Source organism: Corvus brachyrhynchos, unplaced genomic scaffold, assembly GCF_000691975.1.
Source record: "Corvus brachyrhynchos isolate BGI_N302 unplaced genomic scaffold, ASM69197v1 scaffold315, whole genome shotgun sequence".
Classification (NCBI taxonomy): domain Eukaryota; kingdom Metazoa; phylum Chordata; class Aves; order Passeriformes; family Corvidae; genus Corvus; species Corvus brachyrhynchos.
In genome coordinates this window covers 1,257,173-1,276,032 of record NW_008237903.1, presented here as the reverse complement: position 1 = coordinate 1,276,032, position 18,860 = coordinate 1,257,173, and the positions used below count along the sequence as shown (strand labels likewise).

The window sequence follows — 18,860 nt, the reverse complement described above, 5'->3', positions numbered from 1 at the left end:
ATTCCTGCTATCCCACTCCACTAGGATTTGTATGAAGTGTGTTATGCCCCAGTGATGGTTCCCCTTGTCAGGGAACATGTTTTACACTGGATAGTCTTGGAATGTTAAGAGCAGGGCTGGTATTCTCCCTGATGATCTGTTAGCTGGAGCAGCAGGTCTGTGGGATTTCAGGTTACATAATTACACTTTTTTACCTTTATTCTCAAAGAAGGCTGAATCTAAAGTAAAATGAATTCACCTGATTGGAATTCCTTTATGGTTCATGTTTATACGTTGGTAGGAGTCCAATTTCCCATTTTGCCTTTGATCAGGGGTAATTAGAAGTCAGATAATCACAATTAGAAGTCTTGGGCTGTCTTCCATCATTCTATTCCTGACCCCATCATCCAAACAGATGGAATTTTACCTGACATTCATTTCCAGGCCAGAAATTTGCTAAACTAGATTAGCATTGGGTCTCCATGCTGTCTGTTAGTGCACTGGAATCCGTCTCCTGCCTGCCCCTTCTCAGAGGCACCTTCAAACATGTGCTTGTTATCCAGAACGGGTCAGGCAGGAACAAAGGATTTCCAAGCAGTTCCTTTTTTGTTGTTGTTTGTTTCCTTTCCTATCTGACCCTGGAGTCTGATCATGTCCACTGTGTCTTAAAGGTGTTTGACCACATCAGTTAAGCTAGCAAGTTTGGGTTGTTTTTTTTCCACTGAGGAGCTTAATTAATCCAGGAAGGGTTTATGACCTTGAACAAACTGTGGGCATTGAAAATTTGGGTAGTGAAGCAGAAAAGTTGTTGGGAGAAGTTATCAGAGTAATGCACAAGTTTTGTATTTGCTTTTCAGTGTTGGGAAGTACTGAGAATGAAAACAGCTTTGGTGAGGTTGTTCACAGTGAATTTTATGTTTTGCAGTTATTTTTTGCTAGCTCTAGTGCATTCCTACAGGCCAGCTATTTATCTAATAGTCATGTGAATAAGACATGGACAAAATTCCTTAAACAGTAAAAAAAATATTTTTAATTCAACTGTAGCTTAAGACAGTCTGTTCATAATAAATTGCAAAGATTGTTTTTAAAAAATACAGTTACAGCATGTTGCACTCTGAGAATTTTAAATGAAAAAAAAATTCTGTGGGCAAAAAGTACCTTTAAATTACAAAGTCCTACGTAATTATTCATAACTGGACTCCAGAGGGAGAAGAATAGGTATTTATAGAAATTCTTTTGAATGGTTTTTGTTTTCAGAGCTCAAACACGCTATATGCAAATGGTCAGGATTAAAAAAAAACCCCCACGAAGTTCCCATCAAAACTCACCAGAAAATGAGTTTCACTCCCACCTGAAGAAAAACCCCCAAAACAAAACCCCAAGAGGGTTCATTTTGCTCTGAAAAATAAATGTGCTTTCAGTTTGGAACACTGAACGTGCTAAAAGAGAATTATCCTCAAGAGTGGCTTTGTAAAGCCAGGAGCACCTAAAGCTGTGCTGGTGCTCTCCTCTTTAACACGTGTGATTCCAAGGGCGAGGGAGCTTTGTGGTGCAAGGGGGAGCCTTACAGTCAGGATTGATCCGTCATATCTGGAGGAGGGCTGGGTGCAAGGACTTCATAGAGACCTTATTGTGGAGGCCAGAGGTATGCAGGAGCCAAAGGCATGATGACTTTAGGATATGAGGCGTTTCTTTTTGTCATTTAAAACACTGTGTGTCTCTGTCAAGAGGAAATATTACACTAGGGTTTAAACCAGGAAAGGTCATAGGTTATGTGTTTTCAGTGAGCTGTAACTGATGGTCTGATCTGCTTAGAGGTAGGATTAACCTCCCTCTCTCTCAGAAAGGACTTGCAGAGAATTGTTTGCTTGGGTTTCTAATCTTATTTTACCCCAAATGCCATGTGCCCTTATTGGTGGCAGAGGAGATTCTTGTGGTAGTGGAATCAGTGAAAAGCTGGTAGATCACACAAGAAGCCTCTGAATGAAGGCAGAATTGAAACTGGGAAATAAAGAAAACAGCAGGCAGGTCACCCTCTCAGGAAAACAACATTCATTCTCAGTCATGCACATCCTAACACTTTTGACGGCAATTTATCATGGAAGACTGGGTTCACCGCAAGGGCTAACACATGTCATAGGTTAAATCAGAAAAGGCAATGCTGAAAGGAAACTTCAAAGTCCTTAATACACAGAGTTAAAGATGTTGGGGGAAAAAGCTTACGATGTTTGTTATAAAGATGAGGGTAAACAGCATGCTGGATGAGTTTTGGCAAAATGCTGTGGGATTGTTTGGCCTGTTCAGGGCACCATTTTTGTGTCACTGCCGTGGGTGTACAGGCCTCCCTAACCTGCAGGAGGTTGGGCAGGTTGAGCTAAAAGGCTTTCTCCCATTTCTGGTTGCTGGGAATCTGATACATCTCCTCATGGTATGGCTTTTAATGCCTGGGGGAAGTCACCTTTCCCCACCCTAGACAGGATCCTCCTTGGTGCTTTACGGTTTTTTGATTCCCAGCGAGGCCTGTGCATCCTCCTGAACCCTCAGGAGGATTGTGTGCACATCCAGCTCGGAGAAAACACTCTGGAAGTGAGAGGAAAAGGTCTCCCCCTGCCTGAGATTTCCAGGTGGATGTGGTAGCACACAGAAAGCTTGGATGAACTTGGTAGTGCGGGGGTAGGGAGGTGCTTCGTGGTGCTTCTGAGAGGCCTCTCCATTTTGGGGTTGTCCAGTCCAGTCCAGTCCATCTCTGGAGGTGCTTTCAGAGTTAGGAATTTATCAGCTGCCTTGAGCTGCCCACAGCTGGACATTGCAGCAGCTGGCAGGCAGCTTTGGGCATGGGCATCTAAACATACATGGCATTTCTAAGAACTTAATGTCATTGGAACTTAGCCTGGGGAAAAATGTCCCTGCTTGTGAGCATTGCTTCTGGCAGACTCTGCTGCTGAAGGGTTCCTGGGGTAAAAGTAGAAATCACAGTTGTCATCCATGGACTTGTACAGAAGTGTAAACAGCACAGGCAGAGAAGCAGCAGTGCAAGGTGCAGTCTGCAAGAAATGGGCTTGCTCATCCAATGCTTTCACTGTCGGGTGCTTCTCCTGCTCTTCCCACCCTCCTTTTCAGCCTGCTGCTCTCCCAGATAACCCGACAGCATTTCTCTTGCTTTGCCAAGGAACGGTATTTTAGCCTGTGATCTTTCTAAAGGACTCTTGGGTCTCTCTCTCCCCTTCCATTCCACCCTTCTGCAGGATTGTTTACGAGCCTGCCAAGAACAGATTGAGTCCCTCCTCGAGTCCAGTCTACGCCAGGCACAGCAGCACAACGTATCTTCAGAAACAAAGACTGTAGAGGACGAAGCAGACCTCTCCTGCACGCCTACTGATGTGCGAGACGTGAACATTTAAAGAGGACTTCTTCTTAATGGATTTGCTTGGCAAGAAAAGCAGACAAAGAAAGGGCATCTGAGAAGGAATCAGCGTCAGGATCTCCCCCCCAGAAACCCTTTTCTCCAGGACATTTTTATACCAGAAGGGAAAACCAGTCTTGTTATATTTTTTTCTTGCTCTGTCTCCCTTCCATCTGTGACTTCAAACAAACAAATAAACAAAAAATACCCCAAAAACTGTCTTAAAAAAAGAAAAAAATAGTATTTGCATTACCCCCAGGGGTTTGTGCTACAAAAATAGAGGATTTTATACAATAATAATCAACTAGTTTTTATATTAAAGTGTTCTTGTCTGTATGTTGTAAAAATAGGCATTAACACACGAAATGTCTCCAGGGGAGGTATTAGATTTGATTTCTTACATATAAAACAAACCAACCAACCATTTTTAAAGTAGAAGAGGGTTTTTTTTTTTTGTTTTTTAGATAGTAAATGAAATATTCTTTTCCTTTAAAAAGCATAGCTTTAACGCAGTTCTAGGCTTTTCTGTATCTTGCTTGCTTATGCATTTAGTCACTTTATAATTCATCTGTAAATGTTTATTTTATTTCCTTAGGTTTTTTTTATCCTCTTCACCTTATAAATGGTTAACGTAACCCATAAGTTAGTGTATGTTAGTATGCAGCATTATTATATGTTAATCTTTTTTTTTTTTTGTGCCTGTGGATTGCCTGTGCATTGAGGCATTTGTAGGGTTCCAGCTTAGCATGGTTGGGAAAGGCCAATGTACTACTCATACAGTACCCTATTATAAAGAGAAACCGAAATAGTGACATAATATATTATATTTTTGTAATCTTCCTATTTTTGTAGTTACCTGTGTAAAGATGCTGGTCTGACCCCACAGATATTCAGCCTAATTATGGTCAGGTTCAATCCACAGTTCAGTCTTTTTTGTTTTGTTTTTTGTTTTTTTTTTCTTTTTTGTTTGTTTGTAATATTCTAAAACCATTCCATTCAAAGCACTTTCAGTCCATTAGATATAGGAAATACATTCTTTTATTGTGTGGGAATTTTTTTTTTTGTTTGTTTGTTTGTTTGTTTTTTTAATGGAATGGTTTGGAAATATATAAAGTGCTTGTTGGCAAACTTGGAATTGCAAAGCAAGTGCATTTAACTATGGTGTTAGAGGAGAGGTGATTCTTTTTTTTCCGAAGGTTGTGTTCCAGTGAGAGTAAATTGCATTCACAAATTGCCAGGATATCTTCCTTTCCTTTTCTATAGAAAAGTTTGAAGTTTAGAATCCTTTGGTGCCAACTCATCTTTATAAATTAGGGGCCTTAAAGGTTCACATATAGGACACATAGTTTTAAGGATTATCGCTAGATGTTTTACAACTGAAGGTTTTTAAACACTAAAATATATAATTTATAGTTAAGGCTAAAAAGAATATTTATTGCAGAGGATGTTCGTAAGGCCAGTATGATTTGTAAATTAATGCAATCGCCCCTTTTGAAAAAGAAAATCTTTCTACCCTTGATGTTGCAGTTTTAACCCAGCTTATTAAAGCAAAAAAAAGGACACGCTTCAAAGAACAAACCCAAAACCAAGCAGTCTATTTGGCCCCTTCCTATACATTTTCAAAAGCAGTCTAACCATGAAAAAAACGCCATAGTTAATAGATATGAAAATTGGAGTACTTGAAAGAAGTTTTTATTCCAGTATATGCCCCATTTTTTTGTTTTTTTTTATTTAGCTACAAATAGAAAATTTGCACATCTTGGCTATGTATCTTTTTATTATTATTTTAGAAAGTAGCTGAAGGGACGTGGACATAGCTGTTGAAGTTGATGCTCGAGGAGAATGTGATGGTGAAATGTATGTGAGAAAACTGCCGCTAAGGTGTTGATTGTAAAAAAAAAAAAACCAACAACAACAACAACAAAAAAAGAACAAAAAAAGGAAAAAAGAAAAAAAATTCAAAAGAAAAAAAGAAAAAGATAAAAGAAAAAGGAGTGGATGCTCCGTTTTTATTGAGCTGCTATGGATAAATTCCCAGCATGGTTTGAAAAAAAATTAACATTGCTTTTCTGTATCTTTGTCATTGTGTTTTGCTGCTATTTTGTGGATCAGTTTTTTTTTTTTTTTGTTATACAATGTCATATACTGCCATGTAATAGGTTTTAATTTTCTCATAGAAAATTATATTATTGACATCTTTTTTTTTTGTAGATTTTTTATGTGATCAATTTTTACTTAATGTGATTACTGCTCTATTCCAAAAAAGGTTCCTGTTTCACAATACCTCATACTTCAGTTACCCGTGTCTAGACCAGGTTTTGATGTTCTTACAGTGCCTCATAGTTCTACTGCAAATGGAAATGCATCGAACGTTGCTCTGAATGGGTCTCTGCATTAATTTAAAAGCCAGCAGACATTTCAGAAGATCAAGTAATGTCAAGGGTTGGTTGTTTTTTTTTTTGGTTTTTGTTTTGTTTTTTTTTTCTCGTTACACATTTTATAAAGCTGGATTCTTTGTCTGATCTGGGGTTTATTATCATAGTAGTTTTAAGCTGTGTTATTAGCCACATTGATATATGAAAGGTGCATTATAATATAACTCTTGTGTGCCACCTGGTGTGGTTCCCCCTCAGCTGGGACACATCATTTGGTATGATAGGTTATCTTCTGGAACTCTAAGTATTTTGTGTGTTTAATCTGTTATGATATACTAGGGTTTTTTGTTTGTTTTGGTTTTGGTTTTTTTTTTTTGTTTTGTTTTGGGTTTTGTTTTTTTTTTAATTATAGCATAATGCTAATTTAAAAAAAAAGCCTGTAAATCTCATAAATAAGCCAGCTAACAGAGTTGTATGCTGAAGAATAATCTAGCTGTTGCCTGTATGCTGCTAAACCAAAACAGAATTAGAACTCATTTTGAGGCAAATGCAGTTAAGATCCTACATAGTGCTTAAATAAGCATTGCAATGCTACTAGCAGTCGCAGGACCCAGGAGGACTGGATACATTCTGTCCAAATTTCAGGAACATTTCTTACTGCTTACCTCATAAAACACTTCTGTTCGTGGCATCTCTGTGTCTCTGAACCAAACATGATTATTGAGTTTAGTGCTTGTTGGTTTTATTATGTGTTACACTGAGTGGCAGTGTGTACTGCAAGTTTCTTTAAAATATTGTTATGTACTGAAAAAGGCCAAATCCAGATAAGTGGGTTCACGTGCCAACAGAGATGCTTTATTTGTCACATTATTATAACAATCTGTAGTAAGCAAAAGCAATTCAGATTTGTACATTTTTATATTGTACTTATTGGCATCACTGGTCTGAAATGCACATTTTCACCAACAGACCTGTAACAGACAAGTTTCCAGCAAAAAAAACCTAAAGTCTAGAAATAAAATTGGTAAAACCCAACGTGTGCCTGTTGTCAGTCTTTTAATTTCCCTTTTTTTCCCTTTTTTAAAATTGCCTTGAAAATGCGTAATGGTCGTAACTCCCCGGTGCAATGAGCAAAGCACATGACATTTTCTAGGTTTGACTCCACATTTTAAAAGCTGAAGACCTTTTCTGTTGTTATTTTAGGAAGCCGTGGGTGTTTCGAGCCATGGGTAGGTGACTGCCTGCCTGTCACACCAACAGTGTCTTTTTAAAGATGCAAAATATTTCTTTTCTTCCTGAAGGCTTTATTTTTTATCATCAGAAGAAGTTAGTTAGAGTAAAACGCCCTTTGGTGGTTCATGTGAATGAAGGGTAAAACAAAGTAGGTGTTGGATGGCACAGAATGTGTGCTTGTATTTTCTCATCAGTGGAAGGTTTTACAGCAGGGAAGAGCTTTACAGAAGACAGTTGGTTTTAAAAGCCAGGTGGTTAAGTTGCCTTCTTCTCTGTGCCTTCCCCTCAGACACAGCTTTTGCATCTTACAGCTGAGATAATAAGGAATAAACCTGAAAAATATTGAAGCCTACTAAAAGTATGTAAAAAAAGAACTGGACATAGAAGGACAGGAATTAGATACTGTTACAAAGTAAAACAAGAAAAAAACCGGTAACCTGTGTTCCAATTCACATTCCAAATTATCTCTGAAAATGGGGGATGCACATTAGCAATCATTATTATTTTCAGAGCTGAACACAGCAGAAACAGCTTATTTTTAGTGGAGATGGTCAAGCTTATAACCTATGTATTTATTTATCCTGCGGAATTATTTCTGCCTTAAAAAAATCCATGTAAAAGGCCAAGTGCTTGTCCTCCCTGTCACAAATCAGAAATTCAGTATCTGCCTCCTGAGTTTCCCATTGATTCAACTTCACATTACAACTGATTCTGTGCAGTGAGTGCAGCACAGGAAATGAAAAATGAAACTCCAGAGCTAACTTCTAACGTGTTAATCATTGTCTAGTGCAAAATAAGGTTCTCTCAGGGCAGTTACCACTGATGGGAAACCACCTGCATGAGAAGAATCCCAGATGAGCAGCTATGAGCTTGGTGGTTTCCCAGTAATTTCAGCCAGAAACTTGAAGCCTACATCAGGTGGGTGAAGTAAAACCAGTACAACTGTGGTCTGGTTTGTTCCATTTGAAATGGGCAGCTGCTCTGTAGGGTGAAGTACACTGGGAGGCGTAAAACACTGAAAGATGACCCGAACTAAACTTACAGGGACTTCAAAAACACATCAAGCCAAAGCTTAAATTGGTCTGGGCCAAACATGATTCATTTTCCCCAGCATATTAAAAAAAACCCTGAAACCCCCAGAAAGAACAAATAGCTTACTTTTATATGGCTGATGGCTCACCCCTCTGAAGCGTTTGAAAATCAAGTGAAGACACACTTAGGGGACCTTGACTTCTGATAAAAATCTTGTGCTGATAAAAACATTACAATGATTCAGTGAGAGATGCAAACCTGGGTTTGGCTGAATGTGTTAAGTAGGTTTTGCCATTCCTATCTCTTTTATAAACTCTATTAAATGGACTAAGTGTTGTGACTTAAGTAGGTTTAAGCCCACATAGTCAGCTCTGTTATTTACATTTTCCTTCTCCTGATCATCATCTCTAAATGCAGACTCCTAAACTTGAATGTTGGGTGAACTATGCCAGTATTACTCACGTTGCAAAGGGCAGAAAGACAAGAATGTAGCAAGAAAAACAATTTACTATAGGCTGTAAAAAAATATTCATGTTCAGCTAGGCTATGCTGTAGCATATTAAAGGAAAAACTACTGTATTTTTTTGCATCAAAAACGTACACAGAAAAACCTCCAACAGAAACCTCCCAAAAACCTCCCCAGTTCCATTGCTGAATTCAAGCCATTTGACACTCTTGGACCTTTTATGAACACTTAAATTCAAATGCTTTTTATTAAAGAATAAACAAGATCTATTAAATGTAAAACCTCAATCCACTTGGATTCAAGCACACCTGGAATTTCAAGTGATAGAAAACTCCAGAAGATAGAGGAGAAAGAGAAGGTTGGAAGGTTTTAAAAGAGCCATAGAAATGACCCGTGCATGTGGGCTTCATACTCTGAGATTTCTACAATGGGACAATGGCAATAAACCTATAAATGATGGCATTTTAATGAATTCCTGTCGGCATCATTTTATGAGAAATGTATCTCTTCAACAAACAAGATATTTTTACAATCCCACAGATATAATTGCTCATAGCAATTGCATTGGCATGGCCAGAGTAGATTCCCATGTGGCTTCTGACTGAGTTCCACACGATATTCCAACCAAGCGATCAGAAAGGGATTGCAAATTAGTCAATGGGATTGCACCGATAATGTGACGTTTGCCAGGCTTCTGATTTTGTTCTTTAATGGCCAAGCAGGACCAAATCTAGGAAGAAGGCAAAAGTTTTGCTTCTTTTCCTTCTTTAGTGTGATAAACATTTAAGAGTGAAAACAGAAACAGTTCCTTGCTGATCCTATAGCACCTGCAGAGTCCTACCTAGACCTGTCCTCCTTTCTGCCTGTGTGAAGAGCAGGTATTAAAATGTCTCACATTTCAGGGAATTCACCAAGTATTCGCAGGCATCATTTTCCTGAGGGCTCTCACATGGAAGAAGGAATTACTGGCAGAAAGATCCCGTGTCCATGGCAAATTGGGACATGGCACATGGGCAGCATCTTTACTATGGGGGGCCCTGCCTGGTGCCAGACCTCGACTACAGAAGGAAAAGAGGGTGAGAGGAGCCTCCTCCCCACCAGGAACTGGCCTCAGGTGTGGAAAAAGAGAATGGCCTGGGAGTGCCTGTGCTGACAGACACACAAAACAAGAACTGGCTAAGAGGGCAATCCCTCGGGGCTGGAGAGAGCTCCAGGTACAGATCTCTACCACCACCAGGAATGCTGAACCAAAGGAGGAATTGTGACATGCAGGGGCCAAGCTCCAAGCTAGGACCTGACACATGGACTGCCTGGAGCAGGAATCCTCCTCTGGATCCGTGTGGGGAATGGAGGTCTAGAGCTCTGAGTTGTGCTTGTAGCATGTGCATCATGGAATGGAAATTGCTACCCACTCACCCTTCCCTGCTGAGTAAATAAATTTTAGATTCTATGTTACCGAGTGGTTTTGTTTCATCCATCCCACCTGGCAGCAGCCCCTGTGACACTCGGCTTAATCCCCTCACCAGCCATATTCCACAGATGCCTGGTCTCCCGTGACAGCCACCACGCTGCTGTTGGTGTGACTGGGATGTGATTTATAACACTAGCAGCAGCCTCCAAGGAGCTGGGCTGGGAGGGGCACATCCTTGCCCAAGGCCCAAGAAGGCACCAGCAGGGCATTACGACAACACCCCTGAGGCAGCCTGCGGCAGTGACCTGGTGTCCTGAGTCACTGCTCTGGTGGCAAACGTCTGCAACGGGCAATTGAGCTTTTTGATGTTTCATTTCTCCCCTTTATTAGATTGTATCACTCCAGATTGTTCAAATACTGGGTATTATTTTTGAACGGCTTTCTTTCCTCCCTGAACACCCGCAGGCCACAGTTCTTTACATTTGCCTGTTTTAAATACGAAGAGCAGACTTTCAGCCAATGCATGCTGTTAAATTTCCAGAAGACACCATAAATTATTTACTCATAAGTAAACATTATTTCTTAAATGGGTAATACATTTATTTTGTGGGTTTGACTCAATATTTCTGTAGCCATTTCAGTCACTCACTCTGACCATTTTGTTCCTTTTGGACAACATATCCGTCGGCCACATATTTTTTAGGTTTCTCTTTCCATGGAGATCCTTGGACTGCAAAGGATCAGAAAGGTTCTTCCTTTATGGATAACATTTTCCAGTGTCAGTGAAAGAAGTTTCATCTGCCTTCACTTCTGCATGACAGAGCTCAACAGCGCTGCAGAGTCAAACAACGCAAAACCTCACGTTTGTGGAACGTTGTTTCCCTCCTCCCCAAACGCCTTTCCAACCACCTAAATTCAGCCCTCCCATGTTTTTAAATCCCTCTCTAAAACTGTTCAGCATGCCTCCAGGAATCTTTTTCTCCCATGTTTCTGCTGAAAGAGTATTTCATGCGAATCACAAGGCAAGGCTCCTTGAAAAAGTGTCTCCGTGTTTTTCTCTAACACCATTTTGTTTCTTTCTCATTGGTTTGAGGAATAATGATGCTACTGGCTTTTTTTCTGAAATTTGTCCTCCTCCTATTGCATAAGAGAACTTAAAAGAAGACATAAAACTATAATAAGGCAGATTCTCTCAGGTTCTAACAACGTACCTGTGGTGAAGCAGGTTAATGAACTCCCAAATTGTGGTCCAATCATTCTCTACCTTACTCAAGTGTTCTGGCTATCTGGCTATGACACATCAAATGATGCCATAATTCATGTGGGTTTAGGTTTCCAGTGCACTTGACTACCTGCTCCACAACCAAGGTGTCCTCAGGAAGGAAATACACTGCAGACATGACCCCTAGCTCTGCTCAGAAATGACATTCTGTTCTGTCTGTTCTTAGCCTCAGAGCAATTTGTTTTTCACTTATATTTCAGAAACTGTCAAGTGCTTATTAACAATAATTTCTGTATGTGTGTGTGTTTTTAACGGAGGTAAACGGGGTCTCAAAAATTCAGTGTCTGCACATACATTGAAAAAAAAAAATAAGAAAAAAGAAGCCAGTTTAGAGAACAATGTAGGCATGTGTTTTTAAACTACTGTTCGTGCAGTCTGGTCAGGGCTGTGTGACACAGTATACAGTGTTTTGTCATCCAAGGAATGTCTTTGATCAAGAGTTTATGCAAGAAGAAAAAAAAAGCCATGAAACCCTAATCCGTTCCCACAGTCCAGTAAACGTGAGCTGGACAAACAGTGGACAATAGCAGCAAAGCTTGCTGCTGGAACAATGGCTGCAACTAAAAAAATTAAAGGGTTGCTGACTCACAGTTCCTACTATCGAGATTCCACACAGTGTTGATTATTCCCCAGAATCCTGAAGATGCTGAAGGTTAAAAGGTGTTGAGATAAAGCAGAGAAACAGGGGGCTAAAAATCAGAAATGAAAGATAGTGACAAATGCTGATGTCGATTCTGTCTGATGCACAGTCAGGATGATGCAGGGACTGAATAATCGACCTCCTTTCTGCCAAACATTTTGCTAAAATTAACTCCACGATTTTATTAAGAACAAGTATCAGTTAAAATCTTTCAGACAGGAGGCCACTCTTTCAGATGTTGCCCAAACTAATTCTGCACAACTATACTAACAGCTTTCTGATTTTTCCATGATGAAAGGTTTATGCCATTTCTTATTCCTATTCAGAAATCCTCCCAAAACCAGATACACAGAATGCTGTACTAGTGCTCAATTAGTTATGGTCATAAAATAGGATAAAATAATTTAAAGCACTGTGCAGCAAGCTGCTTTGGAATCAAGTGAAATAATCCCTGGGTTTTTTTCACCTTTCATATATTCCATGGATTTAGGAAATCTCCCATGTTCCATATGAGCCTAGTGACCATGTCTCCTTCCACTCAGTAGTGCATCATTTGGTAAGTAGTACTAAAGGATTCTAGGATGAAAAATGCTGAAATAAATTGATTACTACACTTAGGGAATAAACACTCCAATGACTAAGGTAGGAGCATTCACAGTCTGATACCAACGAGATACTCAGGTTAGCTACAAATGAACTGTGCAAGCTTTCAAAATAGCACACAGAGTTTTTATTACTATTTTTATTATCACCCCAGGCTAGGCCGGTCCTGCAATTCCAAACCCTGGGACACTCTGAAGTGCTTCAGAAGTGCATTGCTCCAGTTGGCCTTTACACATCAGTCCCAGACACCACAGCTTGCAACTGGAAACCTGCTGCAGAACTCCTCTCACACCTCCCAAATCCCCGTTTTCCCTGGTGATACATCCACTTCTGTGGGAATGTGTACTGTCACAGCTTTATCCATTAAAAAAACAACTCTGGCAGACTGTAAAATGAGAATCTTCATGGTTACTTGCCAAACTATGAAAGCTGAAGTTTTAGGCTGCAATTAGATCAGAAGCCACGGTCGCAAGAAGTTGCAAAGGGCACTATTCAAAAGGCACTTCCATTCACACTGAGTAGCACCAAGAGTAGAAAGAATTATAACAGTACCAGAAATATTAAGTTCTTACTCTAAAGCACTGTGGAGTATTAGGTGCAGGCAGACTTTTGACAGATGGGTCTCCCTTTATTCCAATGCAGGAAGTTGTATTTCCAACCAAAGTGTAAATGAGCATTCATAAATACAGGGCAGGCTCAAACTCTCTCTCGCATCTCTTCAAAAACCAAAACCTATGTAAACTTTGAAACTGATTTACCAGAAAATTAAAACTGCTAGTTTCATCTCACCTGTAAATTATCACAACCCTGTTTCAGAAAAAACACAACAGGAATCAAATGAGCCAGAGTGCCTCTACAGGGTTGGTTTTGAAGCAAACAATTGCACACCCAGATTATGTTTTTTTCTGATTTATTTCACCCATTTCTGTTGATTACAGGTATTAATTCAAAGCTGGAATTGATCACCTTTGATACAGCTGACAGGAAATAGAAAGGAAGTTGCTTAATGAAGACAGAACAAGAACTGTGCCTGGGAACTTTACCAAATGGTATTCAAAGTTTACCTCTCTCTGCTGATGCCTCAAAATTCACTGTTTCTTGTACTCATAACACACTGCAGAAAGGAAAATTACAAGTATTCTGGATTGCAATGACTTTAGCAGCCTAGAAGTAATGAGCTGTGTATCCACCTTTTAATAAAATTCCATATTCCACAGGCTCAGCTGAGAGATGAAGAGACAAAACAAGCTAGAACACAGTCCAGGCAAGTCAGAAATTGGTAAGAGAAATGTTTCAAACATTCCTCCCTAACTACTGAGCTATAAGTAGGGGTGGTGAATGAATACACAGATATATTTTTAAGTCTTACTTCTGCAAGATTTAAAACTTCTTGGACAATCAGCATCAAGCAACAATCTCTATGTCCTGCTTTATTAATAACCAATATCATAATGTACAAGGTTGCATATTTTTTCATATCTTTGTGACCCAGCCTAAGACAAATGAATATTTTTGATGTAACCTGGGCTTTAACCTCCTTAGCGGTAAATCAGGCATAAAAACACCTCTACAGAATGCTGGGAATGTTCCACTGCCACAGCCCTGAACGTCACAGAAACCACCACAACTCACTGCAGAAAATGATAATTGACACAACTGCATATCCAAAATAATTTTGAACTGTACCTCATTTAATAAACCAAATCAGGCCCACACAAAGTGCGAAGCAGCAGATATTCAGAAAAATACAGACTCATGGAAGAAGAGACTCCATCAGTGTGTAAACACAGATGAAATTGAATTAAAGACCTAAGAGATAATCCTAAACTTGGTACATCCCAGCTGGAAATCCTGGTTGATACAATACTTATGGTTAAGTGTGTACATACACACATGTATTTATATAATAACTTATTATAATATTATTTTATTAAAAATAAAACTAAAGCAATACAAGAAAATTAGCCACCAAACCAATTTTCCAAGTAACAGTCACCACTTGACTGCCAAAGACCCCTCCTCTCCTGAGCTGAACAAAAATAACTGTGTTTGACACAATCTCTGGAGCAGCACCTTGGACTGTCGCTCACGTATCACACACTTCTATCAAACAAATGCTCCACCTGGTGCTCTCACAACCCTGCCCTTGCTTTTACAGGCATTTTTGCAAACGAGGGAACAAGTACAAATGAATCCTAGCTCAGTGTTACTTCATGTCAAAGAAGTTCTCCACATAATTAGAATTATCATGACTGTGGACATTCTGTACTGTTTTAACAGCTTCACCACACAAATCTTTGTGAGCTCTTACAGTCCTACACATCCACTAGATGGCTCTGACACTGCCTGTGTGCATCAAACCTCACGTGTAAGACAATGAAACAAACAAAAATCCTCAAACCTGTCTTCAGGAGGCTGCACTGTGCCACGCAGGCAGAGCCAGACACACACAGGGTACAGTTGGCGAAAGAATTCTGCTGGAATTCCTTACAGAACTGGAATGCAGAGACATCCAGCAGCCCAAGCTAAGCCTGTTCCAGGTATTTCTCTCCAACTAACACAGTGAAATACATGCAGCTGGCAGCATCCATTGATCTGGAATGAGACTGGAGAGGTCACTTTTCAAGGCTGGCAAATAAAAAGCTGGTCTGTGGTAAGAGGTACCAACAAATACAGTCAGTGAGAACCACAGCTCTTCTGGCAGTCATGTTTATCTCACCCACCATTTAAACTGGTAACTTTTGGGGGTTATTTTTTGTGGAGTTTGCTCCCTTCCCCCTCCTCAGTCTGCAAAACTATTGGAAAATCCAGGTGCAAATTCCATGTTCTGAGCAGGCATCTTCATCCTTCTCCTTTGCATTCTGACCTCCTTTGCCATTCCATCCTCTGCCCACAAAAATGTTTCCTGCTTCAAAGGCTGCAGGGAATTGATTTTATTTTCCTTCCCCTACAGCACCTACACATTGTGTAAAGTGAATGATCTGCATACACAGATTTTTAAGTAACAACCATCCTTAAAACAAGGCAACCGTGCAAACACTTGTTTTCCTTTTGAGGAATTATCAGTAAAAGACTAGCAAAGAATTAAAACAAGTATTTCTATTTAACATATTTACACACTAGTGTGTGTAATATCCTAAATAAAACTTGGAGATAATAAATGGTAAATTACATTGCAAGTCCAGTGATTTCCCCCTTTAACATCTAACATCTCTTCACTATTTTGATTTTTTTTTTTAATACAAAAGTAGATAAACATTTTTCCAGTTCTGTTCTTTTAACGCTTTTTTCCTTTGGTCATCCATATTTATCTTCATCTGTTGCATTCAAAATGTTAGTGAAGATCTCTCAGTACCAATTCTAAAATCAGACTGAATATTTAGCATTGAACAAACCTGAAAAAGAATACACAGAAGTGTTTCAAAGGCTCTGTTGTCCAAGAAGAATGTTCAACAAAGCTCCCAACTGCTCCATTTCTCTTCTTTTGGTTTGTAATTCAAATTGTCAAAGATTATTTCCAATTTGCCTTTCAAATAATATTTTTCCCTTTTTTTTTTTGCGTTTGTTATTGGTTGAGAAATTTTCAGCTATCAAGGATTTTCAGTTTATTTATTTCACTTCCAGTATTTTGTTACGATTGCAGAAGGGGAACAATAACTGCTCCACACAAATACTGTGTTTTGGTGTGGCTTTAGAACATAAACATCTTCAAGAATGAATTTGTGTGCTAAAATAGCCACTTAATCCTACAAACCTGTTTAAATTTTCCTCTGATTTTTTCCAGATCTTCTTGCAGCTTATCATAAGTGGGGTTTTCATATGGGAATTTCTGAATCATCCCTATTAATGAATCCAGAGCCCTCATCTTTTTGCTAGGGGGAAAAAAAAAAAGTCAAAACAAAACCCAATGATCCTCACACAGGAGTTTTTTCAATCCACTGATATGAAAATTATACTGATATATAATAATCCAGAGCATAAAACCCAGCCCTCCATCCTTCTTTAATTCAACTTCTCCCATTTAGCTCATTGCTCATTCCACACATATTTAAGAAATCCAAACTAGGAATTATTCCAAATTGGGAATTAAGCATAACTGACTAAGTTAAGGTTTCCCTTCCAACTTACCAGCCCAAAGCTAAGAAATATTCAAGAATCAACAAAAATACTGATTAGATGACGGGGGAAAATAAAGAAATGCAACCAAAAAGGCAATTCTGACAGATTAATCAAAACAGGACAGAAAAAGAAAGATATGCAGAATTAAAGTCCCAGCAAAATGACTTTTAGCCTTTTTAACCTCACCTGTTCTTTTCATCTGTGTGCTTCTGGAGCAGGCAGTGCCACGTCAGTGCAAAGCCAAGGTAGCAGCCGATCTAGAAGTGAATTTAAAAGAGTGTCTGTCATGAGGGAAAGAAGAAACCCCAGACAACACACAGCATAGACAGACACACAAAAATGAAGCCCCACACTGTATCTCACTCTTCAGGTCACTAAACTCTGGATACACATACATGTTTCCAATCAGAGCACCTCTCTCCTATGGTCTGCCCAGGACCATTTTGTACAAAAGCATCCAGCTTTGGAGGCTGCTTTTGGCATTCTCATCCTGGAGCTATGACCAACTGGAGCCAGACGTATGGGACAAGTTGAGGTGCCTCCCCACCCCTCTCCAGCCCCTGAATTCCTAGGAATGGTTATTGGTCCAGGTGTGCCAGCACACAGAACTGGCTCTGTGTGCTGAAGAGGAACAGTGCTACAAACCTTCACAGAATTAGAACTAACAAAGAGTGCACGAGACACACAGAACTGCCTCTTTGTGTCTCCAGATTCCATGCCTTTCCCTATGCTGAGCCACAGGAGATGGTGGGGGAGGGGCCCTTAGCCGTAAATTTGGGGAAAAAAAATTACCAAAGCTTCATACCGCACATAAGCTCAAAAAACACAAGCACATTTACTGAATTCTCCAGATCCAAACAGCACCTTTAAAGCAGTTTTATGGCTCCTCCTGGACACAGTGAAACACAGCAGGCCTCAGCCTGCCTGTGCACCAGGCCTGGCCTGGAAGTTTCTGTGTGCCTGTCATTTTCTAATGACAAGAAGATTCCAACCCTGAAGCATTTCCCCATTTACCTCTGAGCCAATCCGGGCTCCATGGAGTGCTCCATACCTCCTTCCCTCAGCCATTCCAGCGTGGCTGCCCTCTGCAAAGCCCTCCTGGTAGCCCTCCCCGTGGAACCTGGGAACACAGAATCACAGCTCTGTTACTCTCATGCTGAGCTCACGCCGCACACGAGCACCTCCACGGAACAGAAACGTGCATCACCTCCAAAGCTCAGAAATACCACATAACACTTATTTAGATTCCAGAATCACAGGCTCATTTTGGTTGGGAAAGACCTCTGAGATCATCCAGTCCAACCTTTAAATGATCACCACCCTGCCAACCAGACCAGAGCCCTGTGTGCTACAATTTGTTCCTTGGACACCTCCAGAAATGGTGACTCCAGCAGCTCCCTGGGCAGCCCCTTCCAAGGCCTGGAAACCTTTCCCATGGAGAAATTCATCCTTATGTCCAACTTAAACCTCCTCTGGTGCAGCTCAAGGCCACTTCCTTTTGTCCTGTCCCTTGTTACCTGGGAGAAAAGTCTGACCCCCACATCAGGGGCTCCTGTCAGGGAGCTGTGCAAAGAGGGAATGTCCTCCCCGAGCCTCCTTCTCTCCAGGCTGAGCCCCCCCATCTCCCTCAGCCGCTTCTCCTCAGACTTGTGCTCCAGAGCCTGCCCCAGCTCAGTTCCCTTCTCTGGACACGCTCCAGCACCTCAAAGTCTTTCTTGTAGTGAGGGACCCAAAACTGAGCCCACGATTCGAGGTGGGGCCTCAGCGATGCCCAAAACAGGGGGACAGTCACTGCCCTGGTCCTGCTGGCCGCACTGCTGCTGACCCAGGCCAGGATGCCAATGTCCTTCTTGGCCACCTGGGCACACCTGGGCTCGTGTTCAGCAGCTCTTGGCCACCACCGCCAGGCCCTTTCCCTCTGGGATGCTTTCCAGGAACTCTCCCTGTATCCTGGAGGGAGTTGTGGTGACCCAAGGGCCGGACCCGGCACTCGGCCTTGCTGACCCTCACACCGCCGGTCTCGGCCCATCGATCCAGCCTGCCGGGCTCGGTCCCACTCTGTGCTGAGACCGATTCCCTTGGGAGCCTGTTCCAGCAGGATGGATGACATCCAGACTGGATGAAGATACCTGATTTCCCTGATATCCAACCTAAACCTCCCCCGACTCAGCTTCAGCCCGTTTCGCGCTGGTCGCTCCCTCAGAACGCGCAGAGGCGAATTTTCCGCGCCCTCCTCAGGCTCACCACCCTCACGCTCCCTTGACGGCTCCCACTGGGAAGCACAGGCCCAGGGGAGCCCCCCGGCGCCAAGGCGGCC

General features: G+C 41.0%; 2 protein-coding genes across 2 annotated transcripts in view; one reads left to right on the top strand and one right to left on the bottom strand.

The window, feature by feature from the left end:
* CCND1 (cyclin D1) overlaps positions 1–3,418 on the top strand; it is a 13,389-nt gene extending 9,971 nt beyond the window's left edge. The window contains exon 5 of the mRNA XM_008632685.2: positions 3,225–3,418. Within this exon, the coding sequence (XP_008630907.1) occupies positions 3,225–3,380 (156 nt within the window). The 3' untranslated portion in view covers positions 3,381–3,418. The remainder of the gene's footprint in view (positions 1–3,224) is intronic.
* A 9,899-nt stretch (positions 3,419–13,317) lies between these two features.
* On the bottom strand, positions 13,318–17,694 carry ORAOV1 (oral cancer overexpressed 1). Its single transcript, XM_017733046.1, has 4 exons — positions 17,558–17,694; positions 16,730–16,800; positions 16,179–16,296; positions 13,318–15,819 (listed from the first exon to the last, which is right to left on the bottom strand). Exons 1-4 carry the CDS (start codon positions 17,609–17,611, stop codon positions 15,751–15,753), a joined length of 312 nt encoding a protein of 103 aa, XP_017588535.1. The 5' UTR covers positions 17,612–17,694; the 3' UTR covers positions 13,318–15,750.
* Positions 17,695–18,860: the final 1,166 nt, after the last annotated feature.